Source organism: Talpa occidentalis, unplaced genomic scaffold (assembly GCF_014898055.3).
Source record: "Talpa occidentalis isolate TD23 unplaced genomic scaffold, MPIMG_talOcc4v2.1 talOcc4.2, whole genome shotgun sequence".
In the NCBI taxonomy this organism is placed as follows: Eukaryota; Metazoa; Chordata; class Mammalia; order Eulipotyphla; family Talpidae; genus Talpa; species Talpa occidentalis.
The window spans coordinates 71,728,666-71,741,741 of NW_023602073.1; the positions used below are offsets into that span (position 1 = coordinate 71,728,666).

Sequence of the window (13,076 nt, forward strand, 5' to 3'; positions counted from 1 at the left end):
AGAGGGTTAAGCTCACCACTGTGTGAAGGAGTATCCCCAGCAGTGCAAACTGAAGTGACTTCCTGGTTTGTTTCATGACCTTGCACTTGCATTTCACTTGCATCTTTTTTAAAAAATTTATTTTATTTATTTATGCATCAAGAGCTAGGATGTAAGCCAGAGGTGCTGGGTGGTAAGAGGATTCACTAAAGACAGAGTGGGGAGCAGAACAGGCAGATCTACTGAAATACACTGCTGAGGGGAGTAGAGGGCGAGACAGGAGAGGTATCCTGTGCCATGTGGGTCAGCTCCCTGGCCAGGGATGGAATTCGTGCTGCAGTGGCTGGCAGGAGCTTGATAGTGCTGAGACTTAACCCCTTGTGCCACCAGGGAGGCCCTCACCTTGCATCTTACTGGCAAGGATTGCTGAAGATTTCTCTTTCTCCAGTCACTCTTTAGAAAAGAAATCATCCTTGGACCTATCATTTAGAAATAGCTTTATATATAGTCCTATGTATTTCCCTCTCACATATCAGAGACAAAAAGATAATCCTCAACCCCACTATTTCAATGTTTTATTACAGTATTTATTACTATGTATTTATTATTAGCTATATTTTCTGGTTAGTTGTACTTACTAAAATGAACCAGGAAACTTAAGGTTATTATTTATGTGTGATAAATAATAACTGTGTATAATGTTTACAAATATTTAGAACTTTTATTGACAAAAGGGTATTTGATTCTCTCTCTCTCCTCTCTTCTCTCTCTCTCTCTCTCTCGGCCATAGTTGTAGCCAATACATAAAATAAACTTCATTTCAGGGTGAACACATTCATATATATGGAAAAAGAAGTGATTATTTTACAGTAGCTACCACATTCTAATTGATTGTGTGATTCAAAGTACCAGGAAATGAACTTGAAACTCAGCTCCCATGAGGTTTATTCTGGCTTAGCCATAAAAATGCCCAGTGACCTTGAACAAGATTCTTAACCCTTCTTCTTGCCTCTAGACTTGACTTATAAAAAAAAAGAAAAATAATCCTTCACATCTAAGTATTTTTTTTTAATTAGCCAATAAAATTAATAAAGAATAAAGTATACTAGGGGCCTCCCTGGTGGCACAAGGGGTTAAGTGTCAGCACTATGAAACAATTCGCAGCCACTGCAACAAGAGTTCGATCCCTGGCCAGGGAGGTGACCCACATGGTGCAGCAGACCTCTTCTGACTCACCTGCTGTATTTCAGTAGATCTGCCTGTTCTGCTCCCCACTCTGTCTCTGGTAAATCCTTTCACCCCTCCCCCTCACACTTCTGGCCTGTACCCCAGTTCTTGTATACATAAATAAATGATTCTTTAAAAAAAAGAATAAAGTATTCTAGGAAGAGTTTAGATTAGGACAGCAATAAGGATTATCATCTCCTTTGAATGGTGACCAGTTGCAGATTCCTAGACAGGTTGCTGACATGTTCTTCCCGCTTCAGTCACTCCCCTTATCAACAAACCAGTCTTACCGATGTGCCGGTGTTTGAGCTGTTCATGAATCTGAATGTGTTGGCCTTTGATTTCTTTCACAGTGAGGACCTCTGCTTCATGAGGCTCATAAGAAGACGAGCTAAGAAGGATCTGGTCCTGGGGTCGCCAATCCACTGTGTCCTCTACAATAATTCTGTAAGAGCATAAAGATGGCACCATGTAGATGGGCAAATAACCTATTCATGTCAGTGAGATGATCCACTGTAACTAGAAAACCCCACCAGGGGACTAAACTGGAAATAACAAGTCAAAGCTGAGAAAAAAAAAGTTTTATAGAAAGTTTAATACTATGGGGTTCATTTTCTGATATACATATATATATATATATATATATATATATATATATATATATATATATGCATTACAAAATGAGCCAAGATACTCTGTGGCCATAAAGTCTGAGACAAAAGAACAAGAAAGCATATACAGTCTATACATATTTAGGGTTTCCCTAAAATCCAAATCTTCTTCCTTGATTGGGAAACAGTTTGAATAATGAAGTATTTCAAAAGTGATCTTTTCTCAGACTTTCTGAAGACCCATAATATCATTTGCAAACAATTCATCACTATGCATTAAAATTTTTGGCTCATACCTTCATGGTTAGAAAGACAGTGTCTGAATCCTAGAGGTGCCACTTACTAGGTGTGTGACCTGAAGAAGACACTTAACTTTTCTGAGTTTCATATCTTCATGTGAAAAGTACCAATAACTTACCACTTCCTTCCAAGATCACAGTGCTATGTAGGGACTAAAAAGTACATATCTCTTGCTCATGCTATGTTTCAAACATTGCACTTTCATCACAATGTGAAACAATAAGGTTTTGTTCATTTTTGCTTTCTTTAACTTTTATTTCTTTAATAAAATGTCTACTCCACTTTTACTGCCGCCTAGCTTTTCTTAGTAAATATATCTGCTTTATCTTCCCTTCACAGTCATCACCAACTTCAGTGACCTAACTTTATTTTAACTTTAATTCAATTTTATTTTATTTTGCTCACACCCAAAGTTTACCAAGCTTTGAAGATAAAGTCTCCTCTAACAGTGAATGTTCATGCAGGCAACAGGTCCCCATGTTAAGGTCATTAAATCATGCAAACATATATTAACTGAGCAACTGGTATGCACCAGAGATTACAGTATATATCAGAGATATAATGGTCAATAAAATATTCACTATTTAGATTTTGATTCATTGAATTTAAATTTTGATTCAACTTACATTTTGATTGATTGACATTCTGAAAGTCTACTATGGTGATGTGAGATTCACAGATTTAATAAATAGTATTAACATCAAAAAAAGGAAGCATGGGCAAATGATATGAGTCTGTTATGAACCAAAGATTGTAATTAATTCAAATCTGTGTTCCTGAGACTAGAGAGTCATTGTTAAAGACTGCTGTCAAAGACTTCAAGAATTTTAGAAAGAAACTAGAATCTTACCTCCCTTGTTGATTTCCTTCAACAGCTTTGTAATTCACAGTTACAGAATATTAAAGCAACTGCTAGATTTTAAAGGCAAATAAACTGATATCCAGAGAGATTAAATAATAACATTCAATGTTAGATAACTGAATAGACCCAGAGGTTGAATTAAAACAAAGGAAGACTCCTGAACTTGTCCAGGGTTCTTTCCATTAAATGACACCACCCAACCTATCTAATTCTCAGTTTTGCACTTACTAAGTGGTAATAAAACAGGGATACTCTCATACTTCATATAATAATAATTGAAATTATGATAAATATATAGCCCATGCAATGGAATATTATGTGGTCATTAAAAGTGCATGGTACCACAACACTGAATTACAACAAAGCCTTGTTCATGAAATATTTTTTGAAAAATGTAAGCCACAAAACAATATACCATTTTTTAAAATAAAATAATGCAGACAAAGAAAATGGAAAAGATTGCATGTTTATATGTCAGTCCACCTGTGAATGGTGGGGTTATAAGTGCTTTTCACTTAAATCTAAATTTTCTAACTTAACAGACAATATGTTATAGTAAGAAAAATTGTCTTTTTATTTGTATTTTAAATTACCTTTCTAACAAGAAAATAAGACTATGAGTATAAAGTCATACTAAAGTCAATTAGCAGCATAATTTAAATTAATCCTTTCTTCACAGTCCATGTTACCTAATCATTTCATTATTGTTTATATTGTTGAATAAAGCTTGTGAAGTATTTATCTCAATCTTCTGAAAAGTTCCTTGTGAAAATTAGATAAAAACTCATTTCTTTTTTTTTTTTTGCTTTAAAGGAATTTATTATTTTATCAATCTCAAACATTTGTATACATTTAAAAATATTCATATAAGTATTATTGAATTATACATACACATACATTCAGATGACAGTAGAGGATTAAACACCATTTATAAACGTTTGAGGAACCCCAGTTCTCCAAGGGTTAATGGACACTGCGTAGAGGTACACAGTTTAGAAGTCTGTTTACTCTTGCTTATGCTGACATACCCTAGAAATTGTCTTTTCATTCTTTCATCATTTTTTTTAATTTTAATTTTTTTATTTTTATATTCCCCAAACAATTGCAACCCCTTTATTTTGACCCCAATCCCACCCCTCACTCCCCTCCCCTCATAAAGTGTCTCTGGTTTGGGGACAAGGGATTTTTAGGTTTGGGGTGTAAAACTACTCTGGATGCTATTAACACGATGGAAACATGTCTTTATACAATTGTTAAAACCCATAGTATGTATAACACAAAGAGTGAATCTTGGGTAAACTCAAAAAAGAAATAAAACTTTATCCCCAAGTCCCTTAAAAAGTCCTCTGCTCCAAAAAAGGAACTCTCCTACACTGCCAGTGGGAATACAAACTGGTCCAACCACTATGGAAAGCTGTGTGGAGGTTCCTCAAACTACTAAAAATGGAGCTATCATATGACCCAGCCATTTCACTCATAGGAATCTACCCAAAGGACACAAAACCTTTGGGTAGATTAATTAATTCAAAAGGATATCTACACCCCTATGTTTACTGCAGAACTATTTATAATAGGCAAGATATGGAAACAACCCAAATGCCAAAAAATAGATGACTGGATCAAGAAGATGTGGGACATATACACAATGGAATATTATTCAGCAATCAAAAAAGACAAACTCATGCCATTTGCCACAACTTGGATGGAGCTGGAAGGAATTATGCTCAGTGAGCTAAGCCAGAAAGAAAAAGAAAAAGATCTAATGGTTTCATTTATAGGAGGAATATAGGGGAACCAAATAGGGGATCAGGAAAAAGAATTATAATTAAAAGATCAAGAGACAACTATAAATCAGAGATATTCTGCAAGAGAGAGGAAGGCAGAGGGATCAAACATGGGAAGGAAGAGCACAAAGGACTATGGTGATGGTGCACAGGTGAATCGGTGATGGGAATTTTACGGGGACTATACCTGAGAAGAGAAAGCATATATTGTACAAAAATGAGCAATGATATAAAAAAAACAATATACATTATACATATATATATATATTTTAAAAAGATCCCTTGTTCCAGTCAGATGACTATGCACACTCTGCTGCAAAACAGCTTCTCACCTGTTGCTTAAGGTGTAACAGCCCTTGCTCTGCTCTTCAGTCCACACATTTTTTTTTAATTTTTTTAAAGATTTATTTGTTTATGCATAAAAGAGCTGAGGTACAGGCCAGAGATGTGGCGGGTGAGCAGATTCACCAGAGACAGAGTAGGGAGCAGAACAGGCAGATCTACTGAAATATACTGCTGAGGAGAGCAGCGGACAAGTCAGGAGAGGTCTGCTGCACCATGTGGATTGCTCCCTGGCCGGCCAGGGATTTAACTCTTGCTGCAGAGGCTGTGGATTGCTTCATAGTGTGGTGCTTAACCCCTTGCACCACCAGGGAGGCCCACTTTCATTCTTAAATGTTGACTAGAGTCCCTTTGCCTTCAAGGAGACTTCCCAAGGGAGTCTCTTCTCTACTGACCACTCAGTCCCTTTTTTGTTCTGCTCTTATTTTGACCTAATATACACTACTGTCCCATAAGTAATTTTCCCTTCTATTGCTCTCCAACTTTAATTATCATTGCTGGTTTTATTTTTTTTTTTAATTTTATAGAGGCATGTTTATTTATTTATTTATTTATTTATTTATTTTATTTTTTTTTATACAAGCACTGGGTAGAGTCAGAAGCGCGGGAGGGTGAGAGAATTCACCAGAGCCAGAGCGGGGAGCAGAGCAGGCAGAAGGACCGAAGTACACTGCTGAGGGGAGCAGCGGGCGGCAGGAGAGGTCTGCGTGCCGCTGGTTTTATTTTTTTACTCAAATACTCAATTTTTTCTTTCCACCCTAGCCCAAGATCTTTAACAAATCATAATTTGTTTTGAAATGGGCCATCTTCTTTGCCAAACAAAACCATAGAATACATCCTGTTTGTCACAGATAGGCCTACTTTCTGTTTTGCTATATTTAATGTTGTAACAGTTTCTTTCCTACAGAGCAATGCCACAACTGCTACCATAAGAATAGTTGCAGGCCAGTAGATTGGAAGTGATATCATTAATGTTTAGTGAAAATATGGCTACTACCTATGCAAAGCCTGGAACATATAGCAAAGTTCTAAGAAAAAAAGCATTGTCAAAATACTACTTCAGGGCCTCCCTGGTGGCACAGTGTTTGAGTGCTGGGTTGCGAAGCTGCCTGCAGTCTCTACAGCACCGGTTCGATCCCCGGCCAACCGGGCGAGGGTCCCACATGGTGCGCAGACCTCTCCTGCCGCCCGCTGCTCCCCTCAGCAGTGTATTTCGTCAGTCTGCCTGTTCTGCTCCCCGCTCTGGCTCTGGTGAATTCTCTCACCCTCCCGTGCTTCGGACTGTACCCAGTGCATAAAAAATAAATAAATCTAAAAAAATAATACCACTTCAGACTCTATATCAAAAACATAAACTTAAGCTGGTTATTCATTAAGGCTTCCCAAGCTTGACAAGTTCTTGAAAATACCTCTCTCCTCCAGACTAGGAAGACTTAGGATATTAATTCTACCTAAGGACCATGTGCAGACACCAAGGGAATGTGGCCCCTTCCACTTCTATATCCGCAGAGCAACAGCAATAACTCAGAGAAAAATGTGGTCTCAGTTTCCAGAAACTAGATGGTTTTGCTAGTCTTGTTTCACTTTTCCTCAAATTCCAGCATCTATACTTCCAATTGAAGTTCCACAATTATGGTTATCATCCAGCCATTTCAAGAAATCCTTGTTCAAGGCAGGAGTAGGATAATAGACTAGGATGGAGAATTATGGGTGCTTTGGTAGTAGGATGGTGGGTATCATACATTTGAATAGGTATGAGCCTATATCCAAAATTATCTTAACTGATGTTACCTAAGCCAACAGTTCCTCAATAATAACAATTTAAACCAAAATAAGAATTCCTCATTTAAGGAATGTTTGAATTCCAGCTGTATTCCATGTGTCTGATTAATACTTATGAGTCCTGCAGCTACAGGGGAGAGGAGGGACTCTTGTTGTTCTGAGAAAAACATACCTAAAACAATAAATAAACAAAAAATTAAAAGAACTGTTTGCAACATAATTGAACCTAAATGAAACCATATGAGAAGAGGGAGGAAACTATGAATAATCACAGCAGAAGTCTCCTGAAAGATAACTTAAAAAAATAAACAAAATATCAGCACAATTTCCTTTATTTTGGCATTAACATTTTACCTAGTTTAGAGAAAATCTAATACTTTTGATAAAAGAACATAATTACATACAATTACATATATATGTAAGCACACACACATACATGTATATATATGTGTGTGTGCTTCCAAATTTGATTTTAAATGTTTTTATAATCATGTATAAGGCATTCATATATATACACCAACAACTTAAATTGTTAACTAAACTTTGGAGATGTCTTACTGATAACAGCTGCCTCTGACCGTGGACATAGTGTGTCCAGAAGCCAAAGTGCTCTCCCTAGTCCCAAGAATAAGGACAGACATGGATTTCTGAACTCTACTAACACTGAGGCTTTTTTTCAACTCCACTTAGAAAAAAAAATTTGTCAGAGCTATGGATATATGCTGAAGACCCTCAGACTGCATTGGACCATGAAAAGTATAGAAGAAATCAAACCATTTGATGAGGTTGACAGTGATAGGAACAAGCATAGTTAACTCAGATGTCAATGGTTTGCCCACATCCTTGGACAATGGTTTGTCCTTTGGCCTTCATTTCAGGGAATCCACTACATCTCTTCTGAGAACTGTTTCCTCATCTACCATACTCATTGAAGTGGTGGATGAGGGATCCAACCTGACTTTGTTGGTGAGAATCCTTCCCTTGATTTTTATTTTCAGTTTTACTGTGGTATAATTGACAAAACTTTTAAGATATTTAAAGTGTACAATCATGGTGATTTGTTATATGTATAAGTTGCTATATGTATATGTATATATACATTTGTATATTCCCTTATTAGGTAAAGCATCCATCACTTCACATCAAGTGTGTGTGTGTGTGTGTGTGTGAGTGAGTGAGAGAGAGAGAGAGAGAGAGAAAGAGAGAGAATCAGAGAGACAGAGAGACAGAGACAGAGAGACTGAGAGACAGAGAGATCAACACAAGTTCCATTCTTTAAGCAAATTTAAATTTAAATGACATCTAGAATTTTGAACTGAAATTAATTGGAGAGGGCAATTTTCCCTCTGGAAATGACACTGGGGAAAGCTTGACAGTTCTGTGTCCACTTGCACCCAAAGGAACTGGGAAAACCCTCTTTCAGTAGAAGCAAATGGAGAGGCGTGGGAGACCTGTTGTGCAATCTCCCAAATTCAGACAGCTGATTTGTACTTTTATTTTGAACTAAAGAGATCCTGATGACCATAACAGCCATGTCTTGAAGCTTACTTTGCGCCAGAAATAGGACTAAGCACTGTACATATATTAATTCACGTCATTCTTATAAACACTCTATTCTCTAGGCATTTTATTCTCAGAGGAAAAAAAATGGAGGCTCACAGAGGATAATTTACCCAAACTTAAACATTTAGTAAACTGCACAATTAGTATCATTGTAGTATACCTGCCCTCAAAGTTTGAACTTTTTTTATATTATAAAATACTATTTTCAACCTAAATCATATGTCTTTTTTATCATGGAGATGATAGCCAGCTTGAGATTGGGACCCTCTAGTTCAGGGGCCAGAAGGAATCATTTTTTGGCAACATATGTGATCTTGAACTAATGTCAACTTTATATTTTATTCTTGAATTAAATTATTATAATTAAGATTTGAGTAATAATCAAAATATATTACAGTAAATCTTCATTAAATTCAAGATTTTCAATTATTATACAACATGCTATTAACCAACAGATTTAATAAGTCCTGATTTCCAGAAAATAGATATCAATTCAATGTAGTGGGCAGTTATTGGAAGTCTTCTGAATATTCTGCTGTTAATAGATGTTGACATACCAAATCAATAAAATCAATATTTGCATCCTTCTATAGCAGTCATTTGGAGGAGCAGGACATACATTCCTTAAACAGCATTGTATCAGTTACTAGGAAATATACTTATTCAAATTATAAATCAGCAAATCACACACTACAGTGGTTCTGATGGCAGATAAATCTGTGTGTAGTGGAAGGGAGCTTGAATATCTTGTGGGAGATGTCTTGAGAATCTTGAGGAATAAGTAAGAAGTGTAAAGGTAAAGAAGAGGTGTAAATGTACTGCTGATTTCATTTATCAATTATTTAGTGAGCCAGTTCAATAGTCGTTATAAAGAGCCCTGTGTAAGAGCTGAAGTAAGACTGTAACAGAAAAAAGAGAAACAAGAAATATTCCAAAGAATGTCCAAAGAATATCATCACTAATTTGATACAGGAGGAAGCAGAAAAAATATAAGAAATGATGATGTTTGAATGAAAGGTCTAGATTCTGGGGAAAAGATTGAGGTAACAATTTGTTCCTTAGCTTGGAGTTATTTCCTTGTAAATAACAGAGGAAGTTAATAAATCACTTGAGAAACATAAAATAACAGGACACAAAGACTGAATAATGCTTTCGAAACTGCCTTGATAAATTAATAAATTACACTTGGTAAAAAATAAGACAATAAATAAGAACCTTTGAAGAAGTTTCCCAAGAAATCTCCCAGTGTTTCTCTTCTCAGTAAATCATAGCACTCCTCATGCAGTTACTTGGGCCAAACATTTTATCTTTGACTCTCTAGTTTATGTAATTCATCAGCAAATCATGTTAACTCTGCCTCCACATGTATTTAAGTACATCTTGGCTCCTTTATCACTATCACCCTCATCTAAACCATCAGCATATGTCACCTGAAAGACTGCAATATTATCACATCTTACCTGTGACTCTCTCTCCACTTCCACCCTGTCCTCCCAACAGTCAATTCTCCACAAAGCATAGATTAGATTCAAACATAAATCCAACCCTATCCCTGACCTGCTTAAATTGTTGCAATGAAACCTTTATATTTGTATTAATGGATAATAAATCATTAAATTCCAAAGAGGTGGAATTAAGACTCACAATAAACATACATTTGATAATTGTAATGGGCAAAAAAAGGGAATAATTTTAAAAATCCAATTTTAATTTTTCTTGACTTATCTGAAATTTAAAAACATTTTTTGTTCATCAATATCCTCCAAGTCAACAGAAGCAAGTAACAATATTGACTGATTTAATTTTGACTAATTATTATATAATTAAATCTATATAATAAAAGAACAAGAGAATTTTTTTTCAAATATCTTGCTAAGCTTATTTTGATTGATAGTATCAGAAGTGAGTCTAAATTTATAAAAAACTTTTCTTGTTGATGTCTCATTCTAATGTGTTTCATGAAACATCTATTACATGCAAATAAATTCAAATTTTTACTTCTACTAGTGAAAATAAAGGGAGATAAAATTTGCTTTATCACAGTAATTAAAAAGGCCTATTAAAATAACTTTTTTTTAGATTTTATTTATTTATCCATACAATAGCTGGGGTGTAGGCCAAAGTGCAGGGGTGAGCGGATTCACCGGAGACAGAAAAGGGAGCAGAACAGGTGGATCTACTGAAATACACTGCTGAGGGAAGCAGTGGGTGAGACAGGAGAGGTCTATTGTGCCATGTGGGTATCTCCACAGGCAGCTAGGATCGAACCCACACTGCCGAGGCTGCAGACAGCTTCATGGTGCTGTGCTCAACTGCCTGCGCCACCAGGCAGGCCCCTCAAATAACTTTTAACATAAAGGAAGATTATAGAACAATGTCTAAAGAAATGATTTGAGAAAGGCTTATAGTTCAGTTAATACTGTAGCACAATTTGCCAGATTTGATAATATTCTATAGTTATATTAGATGTTATTACCAGGGAATCCTCAACAATGTAAACATAGGAAATCTGTACTATTTTTGCAACTTCTTTTGAATTTAAAATTATTTACATTTTGAAAGGGTTAAAAGAAAGCTTATCCACATCATTCATATAAATTCTTTAAAGTACTCATGAACAGGATGAAGAAACTTTGTTTTTAATGTTTATAGCATGTAGAACACAAGTAATGAAATCAGACAAATCAGCCTAATGAACTTAGAGCTTTGTAAACTTTAATAATTTATATTAACGTCTTTAACCTCAGTTTTCTGTCTGTAAAATTCAGATAATACTGCCTAACTTATATTATTAAAAGATTTCTTTTTTCTTTTTCTTTTTTTTTAAGATTTATTTATTTATTTATACAAGCACTGGGTACAGTCAGAAGTGCGGGGGAGGGGGGTGGTGAAAGAATTCACCAGAGCCAGAGCGGGGAGCAGAACAGGCAGAAGGACCGAAGTACACTGCTGAGGGGAGCAGCGGGCGCCTCGAGAGGTCTGCGGGCCATGTGGGACCCTCCTCCGGTGGCCAGGGAGCAGCCGGGGATCGAACCAGCACTGCAGAGGCTCCGGGCAGCTTCACCCAGCGCTCAACCGCTGTGCCACTGGGGAGGCCCCTATTAAAAGATTTAAATGGGGCCTCCCTGGTGGTGCAAGTGGTTAAGCACTGCACTGCGAAGCAAACCACAGCCTATGCAGCACAAGTTTGATCCCCAGCCGGCCAGGGAGAAACCCACATGGCGAGGCAGACCTCTCCTGTCTCACCTACTGCTCCCCTCAGCAGTGTATTTCAGTCAGTCTTCCTGTTCTGTTCCCCACTCTGTCTCTCGTGGATCCTCTCACCCCTTGCATCTCTGGCCTGTACCCCAGCTCTTGTATGCATAAATAAATAAATCTTAAAAAAAATAAATAAAAGATTTAAATGAGATAATGTAGTAATATGTTTGGTAAATGTCTGACATATAGTAAATCCACATGATAACAACTCAATAAATAGTAGCTAGTTAATTACTATGGATAGCTTTAATTAATAAAATTGAGTTTCTTTCAAAATAGCCTGTAGCTCAGATTCTGATGTTTTTAACACATTCTTATAAGAAAAATCCATTCTCATGGTTCCTGCCTAATTCCAACTTACTAACCTTATAATAATTAAAGTTTCTTATTGATCCCTACTTGAATTGCCTACTTCGCAAATCTTTTAGGTATCAGGAATGCACTTCAAACTCCAAATGCCCAAATCAGAAATTATGATCTTCTTCCCAAAACTTAGTCCTCTCCTGGTGGATAGCATCGCTGTGCATCTAAGCAAACCAGAAACCAAGGAAGCACCTCTCCTGTAACACATCTGGTGGATTTCACCTCCAGTCTCTAATATGTCCACTTCTCTGTATTACTACTTAAGCTCCTGCCTGTATGTTTTACTTTCTTGACTGGACTGCCTAAGTGGTGTGCTAGATGCATTTTTGAACCCTCCTATTGTCTACATTATCCTTAGAATGATTTTCAGACATAGAAATGTGAATATAAGAGCTATCTCCTACTCAAACTAATCCCTTAGAAACCTACAATAGCTGCATAATGTTCTTTAAGGAAAAACTAGAATTCTGGACATTACCAATGGATATGGCCCTGGATCCTGATGACTCGCTCAGTTATCCTGTTATTTTTTCAAGTCACTAGTGCTCTCAACTCTTCTGTCAACTTCTGAAAATTAAAATGGCCCCATTCCTATTTCCAGGCTCCAGTTTTCCCCTCTTCCTTTATCTTTCTGATCAGGAACATCACCCATTTCCAGCATGACACTATTTTCTCTCTGAGCCCTAAGTTATGTATTACTTTCTTGACATCTCCACTTGCTGTCTTCAACTTAGCATGTCCTGCCACCTGCTGTCTTCTACTCTGCCAAGACTGTTCCTTAACCTGTCTTCCCATCTCAGTGAGTTTCCATGAACTTGCTCACTCAAAAACACCAGAAGCACTGCCCTTACCTCAGCATTCACTTCACTTATCATCTCTTCTCTCTGCCTCCACTGTCTCCTTATAGTCCTAGCTACCCTCAACTGACCTAACCGATATTTTGGTTGTTCTCATCTCCATAAATCATCTATAATGCAGCCAGAGTGGTTTTCAATAACATAAAAT

General features: G+C 36.7%; 1 protein-coding gene across 3 annotated transcripts in view; it reads right to left on the reverse strand.

Annotated features, from left to right (window-relative positions):
• PKHD1 (PKHD1 ciliary IPT domain containing fibrocystin/polyductin) overlaps positions 1-13,076 on the reverse strand; it is a 445,188-nt gene that overhangs the window by 130,527 nt on the left and 301,585 nt on the right. For all 3 annotated transcript variants that reach the window (XM_054698860.1, XM_037519857.2, XM_054698859.1), the window contains exon 57: positions 1,497-1,651. In XM_054698860.1, coding sequence (XP_054554835.1) covers positions 1,497-1,651 — 155 coding nt within the window. The remainder of the gene's footprint in view (positions 1-1,496; positions 1,652-13,076) is intronic.